The following is a 14,756-nucleotide window of genomic DNA, read 5'->3' as shown; positions in this document are numbered from 1 at the left end:
GTTTTCATTTCCTGAAAACAAATGATCACTCAGCATCCCACATAGATCACAGCTGACTTAAATTCTGCAACACCCCCCTTCCTTCCCCCCCCCCTCCCCTCCCCTTGTTCTTCCTCCCTCTTATGAGAATAAATCTGCTAATACCTCTTCTTTATAATGGGGTCACCCTATACATCAGGGTTCCTCCAGAGGTTGGGGGGTTCCTTGAGCAGTTTGTGCCTCTCAGGTCAGGGTTAGTGACCTCAGAGATCTTTTTTTTATCATAAGGGTGACATTCTTCCCAATGGAGGAATTCTTTCCACTGACCATCACACTAATGTACTGTGAGCTGTGGATATAGGAATTTAAGAAGGAGTTCGAAAGACTCGAAAGTTTTTTAAGGGTCTCCCCATGTTAAAAAGATCAAGAAAGTCTTCTATACAGGATCACATGGCATATCTATTGTGTGTTAATTCCCCCATCTCCTAGATTGTAAGCTCTTCTGGGCAGGGTCCTCTCCTCCTCCTGTGTCACTGTCTGTATCTGTCTGTCATTTGCAACCTAATCTAATGTACAGTGCTGCATAGTATGTTGGCATTATATAAATCCTGTTTATTATTAATATTAATAATAATATTCTACAAGAATAAAGGAGGAGCAGCGCCCACTGCATCCGCTTAGATTACCCTTTCAGCTCTTTATATCTTATTATCCCATATGGGTTGGGGCAGTTTTCATATTTACGCCCTGGGCTTGTTTATTCAGAGGTTGAAAAGTATCAGCAATGGATACATTATTGACAATGCATGTCATACATATTGCTTTTTTTTATGCTTGAGAGCCAACAGGGGCCCCAACTCAGGTCAATGGGGGGGCCCCCAGCTCTGCACACTGTTGGCTAGATCCACTATTTTGACAATATTGTTTGTAAACTTTTTTAAACTATATTTCACATTCTGTGGAGGTGTCCGCTTCTTAATATTTGGGTGCAAATATTAAATATTAAATGCCAAATAGTGCCCCTTTGGCACACAGAATAAATGGCTTCATCTCCAAACACACTTTGATCCAAGAAGCAATGTATGTACTGCGCTGTGTCATATGTCGGTGATATAAACCCTTACATATGTAACATTTACATGTGTTTCTCAACATGTAAAGTTTGGGTTGGGTATGGTCTGGGACCCAACCCAGATCACCATATAAATAGCAGCCTGGTTTGTGGCATTTGGGGTTATTTTTGAAGATTTAATCTCAACTTAATTTGATGAATTAGATCACAAATGTTTCAAAATTTTTTTAATTGATTTTGAAAACATTTGAGAGAGAGAAAAACTACAAAGTGTATTGTTGATTCAGAATGTGGCAATCTGGTTGTCAGATGTGTTCAGAACAATGACCGGCAGTTGAGGTTTCCAAGCAATGGGAGTGATGGTGAAGTTCAGTCGTTGTCACCCAGAAGGATCATTCAGGGCAATCTCTGTAGTCCAGTGGCCTGCTTTGTGTTTAATGGGGTCTGGACTATAGTAGTCCTAGTTGCAATCAAAGGGGATACATTGTATGGTGACAACTAAGAGCGAATTTTCTATAATGTAATTTCATCTTTCTTTCTGGGACAGGAAATTAATGAATCAGCCTGGGTTCTTAGTGTTACACACTCAAAATTACTCTATTCCCAAAATAATATCCAACAGTATTTTATGGAGTTGATTTTAAAAATCAGCCAAATTTGTCAAGATAAGAATAAACTGCTCATGCCAAGAGCAGAATATTTGCTACAACATTCACTTCCAATCCAGACCATTCAGTACTGTTTTCTGCCACTAGATGTCATCATCCTAATGGCCAGTTTTATTCAACAAGCTTCCTCCAAGCCCAGGTTGTCCGAGATCTGCACCCAGTCTGTGCCTGGACAGAAGAAGCACAGTGACATGTTCATCGCTCTCTGAATTTTCCTTCTTATAGCATGCTGCTTGTCAGCACATGGTATGATTTACTCTTTGTGCTGCTGGATTGCACTGAGAGATAGAAGCAGCACAGAGTCTGCACGAGACCAATACTGGAACAAAGTCAAATACTTACACTGTTTGAATTCAGAAATACAAAAAGTATTAATATTATATTATTACTGCTGCAATAATTTGTATCTGCCAAGAGCTCTGCTATAATGTCCATAGCAAGTCATACAAGTAAAATAATTGAAGCAAGGCAGTGACAGCGGCACCATGCAGTGAAATCATAAAGTTTGTTGTCTAATATCTCGGTCTCGGACACCAGTCCCATAAAACCCCTTTCCACTAGTGATCCCTTGTGATGTCAGGGTAATGGTATCAGATGGCCCAGGCTCCTCGCTATCTGATGGCAGCCAGTTTATTACATAATAATGCAGTTATCTTATTAAAGCCACTGGGGGCCTCATAATGCCAAGCCAAACAAACCAAACCCAGTACATACAAATACAGGGAAGGAATGACACCTTCTGAAAAGGGGAATGTAATTATTTAAATCTGCCTCCCCTGCATTAAATCTGCCCTCCAGCCTCCCCTGCAATAAATCTGCCCTCCGGCCTCCTTTTTAATAAATCTGCCCTCCAGCTTCCCCTGTAACAAATCTGCCCTCCAGTCTCCTCTTAGTCTTGCATAGTTGTACCGGCTCCCTCTCCTGGACTGAAATTACTTACAATATGCATTAGAAGCTGCAGCAAATCAGACAGAGCCACGCCCGATTCCCATACAGAATCATCTAGCTCCACCCTCCCCAGCCCCTTTCATTTATTGGATATCAGTAAGATTTTTTATTTATATATTATATATGTAATATTTTTATATCTGTACTTGTGATTATTTTATAAAATAAAATTGGATGGTATGTGTTTGTCAAACATTGCCCCCTGCAGGTGAGATGTGCTACTGCATGCACAGACAATTCTTCTCAGTTGCCTCTTGGAACAAAAGTCAGCTTCTGTTTTCCTCTGTATGTCTTTTCACCTGCTGACTTTCTAAAGAAGTGTTTGTTGCTTGGCTTTCTGTCCACCAATTCAGCAGAGGTAGCCAATCAGAAACCAGTGGAGGAGTTCTAGCTTGGATTATGTGGTCAAGAGACAACTTGACTTGCTGGTGAAAAGGAAAGCCCATTGAAATGGCTGATTCTAGGAGGATTTCCTGTTTTGTGTCTTCTCTGTCCATTCTAGCTCAGCACGGCTAACTCTGTCTCACCACCTTTCTTTGCAGAACCTTAATGTGTCCTTCCAGGGCTGTGGCATGGACTCCCTGAGTGTACGCGTGTTGGACACGGACACCATCAGCCAATGCAAGGAGAAAATTCTAGAAGCTTTCTGCAAGAATCTCCCCTTTTCCCAGTGGCCCCAGGTGGAGGATGTGGATTTGGGTAAGTGTCACTGCTCATCCACAGCTCTAACTGAGAGCAACATGTGACTATCATTGGCCATCAACACGACTGCTGCCCAATCTGGATGCCTGCAGACATTGCTTGCTCTGTGATCTGTAATACTGGCCACTTTGTAAGAGGTGGGGGGTTCTGTAGTCCTATCTTAAAGTGACAGTTTTGTCAAGGAAGGATGAATTATAACCTCAATCAGGTTATATTGCTGCCTGTGACACCATTGGGAGATTTCCCCTTTTCCTGGTGACAACCTATGATATCTCTCTGATGGGGAATGCAAACATGACATATAGCACTGAGCTGTTTCTTTTTTAGGTAATTATGCATTCCTCTTCTTCCTCCACAGAATGGTTCTCCTCCAGCTCCCAAAGCTTCATCCTGCGAGATCTCGATGACACGTCACTTATGGAGGATGGAAGAAAGAAGCTGAACACATTGTCACATTATAAGGTAAGAGAAATGCGGACATCTAAGGGCTACTTTATGCCATTGCATGCATTACTGAACATGTTTCATTCTGCAGTAAGGCACCAATACACCTTGATGCATGCATGCAAAAAAGCAAACAACTATGCATGTGATGTGCTGTGTGTGCCATGGAGAGCCATTCAGAATAAATTGTAATCAGAGTTGCCCAGAGCACACAAGTTCTGAATCTAATCAGTCAAGAAATCTGATCAGCTTTGGAAAATCTGAACTCAAAATGGTATTTTAAAATGAGCCATTTAATAATGATCAATGACAGATACAGTACAGCCCAGCCAATCCATCCAATGACAAATGCTGTGGTCCGGTGTTCTTCTATATTAGTCAATGTACAGTACAAGTATAGTAATGTTGGATTAGAACCCAGTTTGCTCAAATTCCAATCAAAGTATGGAAAAGCAACCATGTGTGTCAGAATCAATTCCAATCTGAACAATCTAACCACCACTAATAATAATGCATTAATTAATACTTATGGTGCATAAGGGTCGTTCACACATAGCAGGTACAGTTTCCGCTTACCGGGTGCCCAGTTATACCGCCAATCGAGGTGGTTGTTATACCGCAATCCAGGTGGTTGACAGTTGAAAACTACAATAGAACCCTTGGAAGATGCTAATTGCAATGAAATAAACTCACTTACATGTTCATTACAGAGTTGCATTACATTGGTAGCTCACTGACTGCATTCATTCTACATTCACTGTGCTGTGCTCATGAACTCTCCATAGTATGAGGATTGTGCTGATGTGGTTTTCCCCATCTTCCAGGTCTGTGATGGAGCTTCGCTGGCCATGAGCTTGAAGGACCAGAGAGATAACACATTGGGGCGAGGTGAGCTGAGTGAAAGCAGTGCTCAATTTGTTACTTTGTATCCTTCTGTCTGTAATCTTAGGTAAATGTAACAATTGGAGAATAATATCTTCTCATCTATTATTTTAAACCAATTATGCAATCACACATAGCAGCCTGCCACCTGATTGCCTCAAATTTAATCCCCGCAATTATTATTACCTGTTCGAACCAATTCTAAAATTAATTTGACTGGGAGAGTCCTGATCATCCTGTGGCCCTATCAGAATGCAGCCAGTGTTCCCTACACTGCCAATAGGGATATTGGCCAGCACAAAATATTGTGACTCCAGAAACCTTGTGAAAATGTTGCCCTAGATGATAATGTAACTTAAGTATAGATGAACTAGATCTAAAATATTTTTATTTTGTTTTGTTTCAGTGAAAGACCTGGACACTGACAAGTACTTCCATTTGGTAAGTTTAAAGTCTTCCTGCGTAAGTTATTTTAAATTGTAATTAAATTACTTTAAAGCTGCCAGATTGGCAGATCCCAATTAGATGACTTGTGTGATATTACTATAGACTCTGTACAGCGCTGCGGAATATGTCAGTGCTATATAAAGACATACATATATAAGGTGCCTATTATCAGAGCAAGATGGCACCACCCAGAGGTTTTGCAGAGTACTGCACCTAGAAAGAATTATAAAGAGACCCTGTCACATTTAAGGGTAAATGACAGGGTCTGTAATACCTGTCACCTGAGAATCTTTCACTCCACTTCTCAGCACTTTTCACCAATCCTTCCACTATCACATAAGTGTTGGAATTTACCAAGAGCATGGTCATTACCCCCTCTGGGGTACATATGCTTGGGTCATACACAGGAACACTCAGCGTTTTCTGGATTTTTGGGATTACCATCATAAGATCTCTATATTGATAGAACTGGGATTTGGCTTTGACCAGAGCCCATCACTGTGCCTTGATAGGTCAAGGTGACAGGGCCTTTTTAGAAACAAAAGAAAGTGAATCTAAGCACATTCACACAGATAGATTTCACAACATTTGCCTGCAATTTGTATTGCGGTTTTCCAGCATGGATTGCACACGGCAAATAAGGATTTTAGACACACAACTTATGATTGATGGAGGGATATCCCCATAGATGTAAAAAAAATATATATATATATATATATATATATATAAGTCTGTTTATATGTATATATTAGGTGTAATGTGGCCCTGGAGGAATGGATTTGGCCAGCTCCGATTCCATAGAACATTTAAAAAAAAAAAAATACTGCCCCCCCCCCCTATATGGGGTATACAAATCTTGTATAACTTACATCTCAAACAACAAATTTTCTACAATGATGTGATGGATGATTAAATTTGATCATCACCAAAAATGTTCATACACGGACAACTTGCTGAGAACTCTCATCACTTTGATTCATGTCAAGATGTTTTTACTTAACTTTTTTTCAACACTTCACTCAGCTCAGATTGTTCCAAGGTCGTCTTTCATAGTCTAGGGGGGGGGGGTCACAGAAAAAAATGTGTATTTTTAGAAATAAACCGATAGAGACGGCGAGTTATGAGATAATCTTACAGATATTACAGAAGTCTGTGTAATTGGAATCAGGCTGCCCCGTGCCTGAGATAACACTGCCAGACAGGAATTTGGGGTCATTCGAGGAATGCCAGGTTATTTTAACCCCCCCCCCCCTTCCCCGGTCCTATAACTCGCTGCCCCCCCTGCCTGGTGTAACATTAGTTTGCAGAAGGTTCTTATTTCCAGATTTTAACAGTAACATGGATGGAACACGCATCATGCATGTGAACAACTTTATATGGTCTCTGTGGGGGGCTGTCCTGCCTGCAGGTGATGGAATGAGGCTTCCACATTTAGCAGAACAGAGTTGGAGTCTATGGAGTGACCTCAGGTCCTACTGCACACTGTAAAGGGAATTGGGCTTTAAAGTGGAACGCAAGCCAAAAGTCTCCATTTCATTCTTAACCTTCTTTTGGTTGTGCACTAATTTTATTTTTTTCCAGTACTGTCAGTCGTCCAGGGTCAGATTTTATCTTTCCTTTGGAAAATTGAAGCAAAATTAATCATTGTATTATACCCTTATATCGTACATCATAGAAATCATATTCATATATTTAATAAAGGGATTTAGACTGTTCAGGTTCTGAGATGAAAAGAATTTACTGAAATGAATGGTATCGAAGTAATTTTTTTACACGGTAAAGTAGATTGAACCAGGGTATATACTTTTTTTTTTTTTTTGCTTTTCTCTGGATTAATAATGCATATTGAGTTCTATCCCGGATATGCAGGATTCTCATGTTTATATCCCTAGTGGTTGAAATGTTTTTATATCTGCAGGTATTTTATTCTGCAGATAGTGTCCATAGATTGTCCTTCTTCATCCTTCTAATTCTCTTGATGACCATTCTGATTTTTTTTTGCCCCTCTCAGGTTCTCCCCACTGATGACATTCTAGAATACAAGAAATCTCACCGGCAGAGTCACCGCAAGAAGGTTCTACCAGAGATCTACCTAACCCGTCTGCTTTCTACCAAGGTGATTGGTTATGTGTATTTGTGTTTTTTTAGGTAACACCAAAATATGGAATTTCACAATGGTTTTTGATATCAATAAGATCCAACTTTTTGCCCAATTAGATCTTTGATTTTGGATTGTTTGGTTCTCGGTTTTCTAATTTTATTTTGCCATCAAATGCTCACTCCAATTTTAGTGTTGTGTAAACTCTTGGGTCCCCCATCGATTCCTCATGTCTCTGGAGGTGGTGAGACCTTCCATTCATCCTTGAGGTGCCTGGTCTGCTCTCCTTGCACAGCCATTTAAGAGGGTCCCACTCTGCTTAATTTTGCAATTGATGCTGAGGGGTTAAAAAAAGAATAATAAGATTCCCCCTCATCCCTGGGTTGGCACAAAACGGGCAGATTCACATTTTCGCATACTGGTTTTGGCTGAAAATTCATTCATCCGCTTTATTTCTCACACATCAGGGAACTCTGCAGAAATTTCTGGACGACCTGTTCCGAGCCGTCCTCAGCATTCGGGAGGACCGCCCACCCCTGGCCATCAAATACTTCTTTGATTTCCTGGAGGAACAGGCAGAAAAACGTGGCATCTCCGACCCAGACACACTGCACATTTGGAAGACCAACAGGTGAGACGCAAGCTTACATGAGAATTTAGTAGTTGGCCACTTATTATGTTAGAGGACCAGTAGGGTTCCTCAAATGAAATTGGTTGGGTCACAATTGATTTTTCAAGCAACAATCTAAATTTGCATACAATTATAGAGTGTTATTACAACAATCACCTGCCAAATATTGTGTAGGTCCCCTTGTGCTACCAAGACAGCTTTGACCTTTTTGAGTCATGGACTTCTTAGGACCTCTGGTTGGCCTTATCCTGCTACCACTTTGGGTTGCCCATGTGTTCCCCCCCCCCCCCCCCATCATCTAAAAGAAAACGAGATGCTCACATGCTCATTGTGTAGGTGCTCACAGTTGTGGACAGGGCTCAACCTTGGCACTGTAACTGGTCTACTACTACTCAACCCCCATACATAAAAAGCTGAATGCACGGTGTGTGCCAACAACACCTTTCTCTCATGGGCGGCATTAAGTATTTTAGCAATTTCTGATACAGTGGCTCCTCTGTAGGACCAGACCACACAGGCTTACCTCCAAGATGAATCATTGAGCCTAGGACACCAATGACCTTGCCATTGGGTCACTGGTTGGCCTTTCTTGTCCCCCTTTTGGTACAGCCTATCCACTTCATACTAGGAACACCCTACAAACCAGCCATGCTCTGACCCATTATCCAGCCTTCACAGTTTGGTCCCTGTCAGAGTTGCTCATAATCCAACACTTGGCTATCTTTCTAGCTTTCGTCACCTGTCTGAGGGTTTCATGTTTTGGCTTATGGGTTTCATGAATGGTAAGATCTCCATATATCTTATCTTTCTCCCACTTTTCTCTGCAGCCTTCCTCTGCGTTTCTGGGTGAATATCCTGAAAAACCCGGAGTTCGTCTTTGATATGGAAAAGTCAGACCACATGGACGCCTGTCTGTCCGTCATCGCTCAGGCATTCATAGACGCCTGCTCCATCTCCGATATGCAGCTTGGAAAGGTGAGGCCGGCGGTAATGTTGTTTGCGGTGGGCAAAGATGTCCCATAGGATTAGATTAATACACTGTGCCCAGATTAGAAAAAAAGAATTGATATCACATACCATAGCCCAGATTATGCGAAGACAATAGTAGATGTTCCTTCATCTCACTCACCTAATATCCTTATTGACTCAGCTGTTGTGTATAGTTAAGGCCTGCACAGACCATGCCCTTTCCTCTGGCGCAAAGGAAACTATTGTCACCCAGACAGATTGATGCAAAGCGTATTCTGTTTGTGTGTGCATGTATCTCAAAGTAGCTTCTTTGCAACTTCTTGTCTACATACCCTCCAATGATGACATTGCAGGAAGTGATCTGAAATCTCCCCAACAAGACACAAAAAAAAAAAATATAGCATAAGCCTTAATCCTTCTTCACTTACAGAAAAATGGCTATAGGATACTTTTAAGACGAGCAGAATTTAAATGGCCATGTTCAGTGTTTAATCCTAAATAACCCAGGACAGCATTTTCATTCAGGAAATAGATAAAATGTCAGAGGCTCCAGGGCAGAACAGGTTTACCTGACTAATTCCCACAGAAGATAAAAAACAAATGATGTACACAATGTGAAATGCTGGTTACATTTTTGTCTGTGGGAAAACAGTGATTGTGCCATTTCCCTGCAGAATTTAGGTCCTGCTATAGGCTGGCTATACACAAGTAGACTTTAGTTTGATGGATATTGAATTCAATCAGACTGTTTGAATCAAACATCTACCCTTGATCAAAAATTAGACAAATCGCTTGCCAAGGCCAACAATACACCATTTAATTCACTTTATGGTCCATTTATTAAAATGAGGGAATGAACACCCCACCCATGTGCAGAGTTCTTATATCCCATCGCAGGGTTCTGATATGCCAATGCTAACATCCTAAATCAAGGTTTTAGCTACGCATTGTAGGGGGTTCTAAAATCCTGGCGCAGAAATTTGATACCCCAGTTCTAGGTTATGAATGCAGCTATCCAGGTGTGAAGTTCATATATCATGATACAGGGTTCTGTTATCCCATTGTACAGTTCTAAAATCCTGGTTCAAAATTACTGATATTCCACTTCTCGGGAATTAATATATCATTTCAGGGTTCTGTTATTTCAACACAAGGTAATGAGATCCTGGTACAGACTTCTGATACACAGTATGAATATGCCAATGACACATCCTGGTGCAGCCTTCTAATATTCTATTATAGGGTTCCATAATACTGATGAGGAGTTCTGATATCCCAGCATAGGATACTGATATCCCAGTTCTGGGGTATTATATCAGTGCATGGTTCTGATTTTCTATTAGGGGGTTTGGATATTTGCAGGATTCTAATATTTCGCAATGGGGTGTTGATATCCCAATGCACAGTTTAGATATCTGAATGCAAGGTTCTGATATCTAGGTTTCAGGGTAAAGCTATCCTAGTGTGGGGTTCTAAAATCCTGGTGTAGAGTCATAATATCACAGTGTGAGATTCTGATGTCCAATTTCTGGGTCCAGAAATCTTCTCTGTACTTTATGCAATTTTCTCTCTGATGCACACTTGGCACCCTGGAGCCTGTTTTGGTTTGCAGGCCATTGGGGCTCAGCACACAGCTGGGAATGTTTCTAGTAATGGAGAGTTCATTGACCTGCCACCAAGTTGCATAAAAAACTGCCTTTAGGGGTCAACTTTAAAGAGAGACATGAACTGTACAATTGGGCCACACACGCAGCCTATTAGGGGAGCCACTAAGGAATACAAGAGAATGTCAGCAGCTCGGCCATCTTCCAAACTGTTTTGGGGATGGCAATGAAATAAAACATTATTATTTCGGTCTGGAAGGAGGCCGACAGACATATTTTGGGAGGTTGTCAGGTACTGGGATTGCACAAAAGGTGCTCTTCCAGTAATAGGGGAAAATGCTGAATATAATATGTTCGCTGCTTGTTCATGCTGGTGGAGCTCTTCTTTGAAGTGTACCTGTCATGCTTTACGGACCTCAGCTGGCTAGGAGGCCATGACGTTCCAAAGTTATCCAACCTCTAACTTTTCTTCCAGGACTCTCCCACCAATAAGTTACTTTATGCCAAGGAAATTCCAGAATATCGAAAAATTGTGCAGAAATATTACCAACAGATCAAAGAGATGAGCCCGCTCAGCGAGCAAGAAATGAATGCCCACCTCGCTGAGGAATCACGGGTAAGACGCCAATCAAGCCCACACATACCAATACACCTAGCCTTAGCCCCATCTCTACACCAAGTTCCAATCATTCTTGCCCTCTCTAACTTGTAGATTGTTTTGTGTTTTCCAGAAATACCAAAATAAATTTAACACCAATGTGGCCGTTGCTGAAATTTACAAATACGCCAAAAAATATCGTTCACAGGTAAGCATTGGTTTATTCCAACTTTGTTTGGGAATGCATCAATAGTTTAGCTAAAGGGAGAAATTAAATTATTATTAGGGCTTAGATGCACATTAATAGGAGATAAGAAATAAATGATGGAAGCTAAAATCTGGCTTTGTTTTAACAGATTGTCAGCGCTTTGGAAGCCAATCCTGTTACCAGACGCGGCCAGTTGCAGCACAAGTTCGAGCAAGTGATTGTCCTGATGGAGGATGACATTTACACCTGTAGCAGTGAGGCCTAAAAAAGCCCAGCAGGACCCATCCACCCTAAGCCATGACTTTTTAATCCTTCTGCAATGATGGCAATAAATGGGTGGTAAAAACTTGTGCAGAAAAAAAATAAAGACAAACCAAAATTGCACTCTGCAAGCCACAGACAGCTTAGCATCTGGAAATAAACTCTACCATTCTTAGAAGATGGAGGATTTGGTTGAGAATAGGAATTGAGGACTCCACATTACATCCAACAAGTCTTTGAGGTTTGGACATTTTCTGGCTGACGAACGACGCCATAGATTTTCTGTCGTATTTCAAAGTCGCAGACGTAATTTTGCACTGTAAACCGATCTCTGTGTCCTGTTCAGTAATGACGTATACAACAAACAGGACGGCACTGCATAGGGGACAACCACTTGCTACAGACGCTGCAAAGTTTGCTGGAGGCTCCTGGCTAAACACCACCATTGCTCTGCGAGTGCCTTAATGACGGCTGTCTCAGGACAATATAAAAGGGAGTACAGTACTCTTTACAGGAACCCGCATTTCCACTGGGAATTACAGAATAGACACGTTTTGTGAGCAAGTGCACTTCAGTCCATTCCAGAAAGGTCTAAAGAAAGATGGACCGTATTTTTGTATAATGCACTTTTTTTTCTTTTGGTAGAGCAAATTTAGACAATCTTGGGTATACAGAATCACTGCCAATCCCGTCAGATTGAAAAGGAACTATGGGAGCTGTAAAGAAGCAGAATGTGATAAGAGAACCTGTCCTGATAGCAATACAGGTGCTACCATTGAAGATATCTTTTAGAATGTGCCAACTGACTGGCTGTTATGTTGATTCCTGGTTCCAATATACTGACTTGGAATAGGCATGCAACCGATTAAGAATCCTTTAGCTGCTACCAATTTCCTCATCATGTGGTCAATGGTGGCATACGTGTTTGTCTGTTATCACAGGTTTCGGTCTTCATAATTCTGAAATTGATCTGGAGTAACTTTTTACTGAATGTTTCTTTCCTTTAAAGCTTCCTTCTGTGATTATATATAATGCTTCTGCAGGGAATTTTACATGGCCCCCAAAATCATCGATCTCTAGTATTTATCATACTTTTACAGCTGCATCTTTAAAGTGGCAACTAGCCACTTTAAGTGGCCACTTTAGTAATAGATTTGGATAATGGAATGTCATGACTTCCAAAAGATCAATGCAATTTCAAAACACCCTGTCAACTATTAATGGAATTGGAACTTTTCAAAACTGAATGGGCCACAGACACCCTTCCAAATATGATCATTGTTTTTTTTTTTTTTTTTTTATATATTCAAATGCATGAAGCTTCTGACCACCAGTTTCAAGTAATACTGGTCATCATGATCAAAGCACTAATCAATCTAAATGATCATTTAAGAGATGAATTTCTTTAAGAGTTTTAGGGCTTCATAGGTAGGATGCACAGGTCCACTAAAGATCACAATCTTATATCCATTGCTTGGTGGATATGCCTTTTAGGGGGCCTGATGAAAATACCTTTTCAGCACTTTCTTTTCAAAGAAGGAACAGAATCACAAAATAGCCTGAAAATTCAAAAAAACAGTACCAGTATGTAAGTTATTCAGCATTATCAAAATGTAATTTGCTGCTAAGGACGCAGGAGGAAGCTGAAAAACGAGAGAAATTGTTTCGGACAAAGTTACAGGAGGGAAGTGTAAAACCTCGGAAGAAAATTCTAGGCCAGACACATTCTGCAATGGACGTGTCTCCAGCAACATCCCACTTCTATATCTTTCCTGTAAATGCATTGCAATCCAGTCCAACAGCAGCCAGTTGCAAAACTTTCATATGGCAGCTCATAATTTAAAAAGTCAAATGCATCTAAAATTGAGTTCTCTAATAATCTGATGGTGGACCCCAGTGCTCTCCCCAGATTTTTTTTTTTTTTTTTTTGAAGCTGGGTGGGAATAAATTGAAGGTGGGTGGCAGCCTGTGTATCATGATCAGACTCTTAATAACCACCCAAAAACAGCCAGGTGGTTACTAAAAAGTGTGTGGTGGCGCACCCGGCTAAAAGGGGCTGGGGAGATCACTGTTGGACCTACATAGAGGTAATTTTGCACCATTATATAGAATTATTGTGACCGGCGTGTATCAAGTCTGTGGTTACTGAGAGAATTTGTGTCATGCCGTCACAGCGGCCACTTGCTTTAGCTTTATGAATGGCTATCCCGATAGTTAAGTTGGGGTAACCAATATCTGAAGGGGACAGGTGTCAAAGTAATAGGTAGCTGGCTACCACATACCGTATAGGCAATGCCGGCCGCAGAGATATGTAAAATTTAATATATGGTATATGACAAAGTATGCAAAGCTGTGACTATCTGCTGAGCAGAAGCTTTAATTATTATAACAGTCTAGGCAACATGGCACGCCTATGGAGAAGGTGGCCAACAGGTTCACTAAACGCTATTGGCATTAGAGATCTGGCCAAGTCCACCGTTACAGAATAATTCGGCCAAAACAGTGCACAAAGTTATGTTGTGCTGCACATTAGTGGGTCAACCTATTACAAACTCAGTCTGATTTTGCCAGCTGTAGCCATTACATATTTTGCAGTTCGATATACTCCAGGTATCTACCACTAAAAATTATTCTTCCTCGTTTCTTCTTGCCAGAGAATATGGGCTTGCAAAAAGCCTCTGCCAAGGCAAGAAGAGGGGATGTGGGGGGCAGAGTATAAAATCCCAAATCAAATCCCTGGTGCCTCTGAATAGAGGACCCACTCTCTACGAGACGCGGAAGATGCACACTGTATGTAGATGTATATAAGTGAAATCTTGTTCTAATGGGTAATGTTCTATTGTGAAGTCATTCATTTGTAATAAAATATATTTAAACTGTTGTGGCTTGTTGCATGACCATTCTGGTGGATAAAAAGTAGAAAAGTGGGAGGGTATATGATGCATTTGGCACAAATACTTTACATCAGTGCTCCAACCAGGGCTCCTCCAGCCTTTGTACAGCACTGCATAATATGTCAGAGCTATTTAGATACAAGTTAATGTATGGTGTTCCTAAAACTTTTGCAGTGTTACTTAAGCAGGGTTCCTTGAGCAATCTGTGCCTCAAGTTGAAGTGACACCAATAATGTTTGGTGGTATTTTTTCTCCCATTGGTCAGCAATGCAAGAGGCCTTTCCACCACGCCAACATACTGTGGATATAATCAATAGCAGGAATTCCCTAAAAATTAGCACATACATTTAT

At 40.9% G+C, this 14,756-nt stretch overlaps 1 protein-coding gene across 1 annotated transcript in view; it reads left to right on the top strand.

Moving 5' to 3' along the window:
* PLXND1 (plexin D1) overlaps nucleotides 1-14,392 on the top strand; it is a 77,757-nt gene extending 63,365 nt beyond the window's left edge. The window contains exons 27-36 of the mRNA XM_072420497.1: nucleotides 3,210-3,366; nucleotides 3,728-3,831; nucleotides 4,638-4,701; nucleotides 5,102-5,136; nucleotides 7,154-7,258; nucleotides 7,708-7,871; nucleotides 8,699-8,846; nucleotides 10,920-11,060; nucleotides 11,176-11,250; nucleotides 11,399-14,392. Coding sequence (XP_072276598.1) covers nucleotides 3,210-3,366; nucleotides 3,728-3,831; nucleotides 4,638-4,701; nucleotides 5,102-5,136; nucleotides 7,154-7,258; nucleotides 7,708-7,871; nucleotides 8,699-8,846; nucleotides 10,920-11,060; nucleotides 11,176-11,250; nucleotides 11,399-11,515 — 1,110 coding nt within the window. The 3' untranslated portion in view covers nucleotides 11,516-14,392. The remainder of the gene's footprint in view (nucleotides 1-3,209; nucleotides 3,367-3,727; nucleotides 3,832-4,637; nucleotides 4,702-5,101; nucleotides 5,137-7,153; nucleotides 7,259-7,707; nucleotides 7,872-8,698; nucleotides 8,847-10,919; nucleotides 11,061-11,175; nucleotides 11,251-11,398) is intronic.
* Nucleotides 14,393-14,756: the final 364 nt, after the last annotated feature.

Source organism: Pyxicephalus adspersus, chromosome 8 (genome assembly GCF_032062135.1).
Source record: "Pyxicephalus adspersus chromosome 8, UCB_Pads_2.0, whole genome shotgun sequence".
Taxonomy (NCBI): domain Eukaryota; kingdom Metazoa; phylum Chordata; class Amphibia; order Anura; family Pyxicephalidae; genus Pyxicephalus; species Pyxicephalus adspersus.
This window is presented reverse-complemented; position numbering and strand designations above follow the sequence as displayed.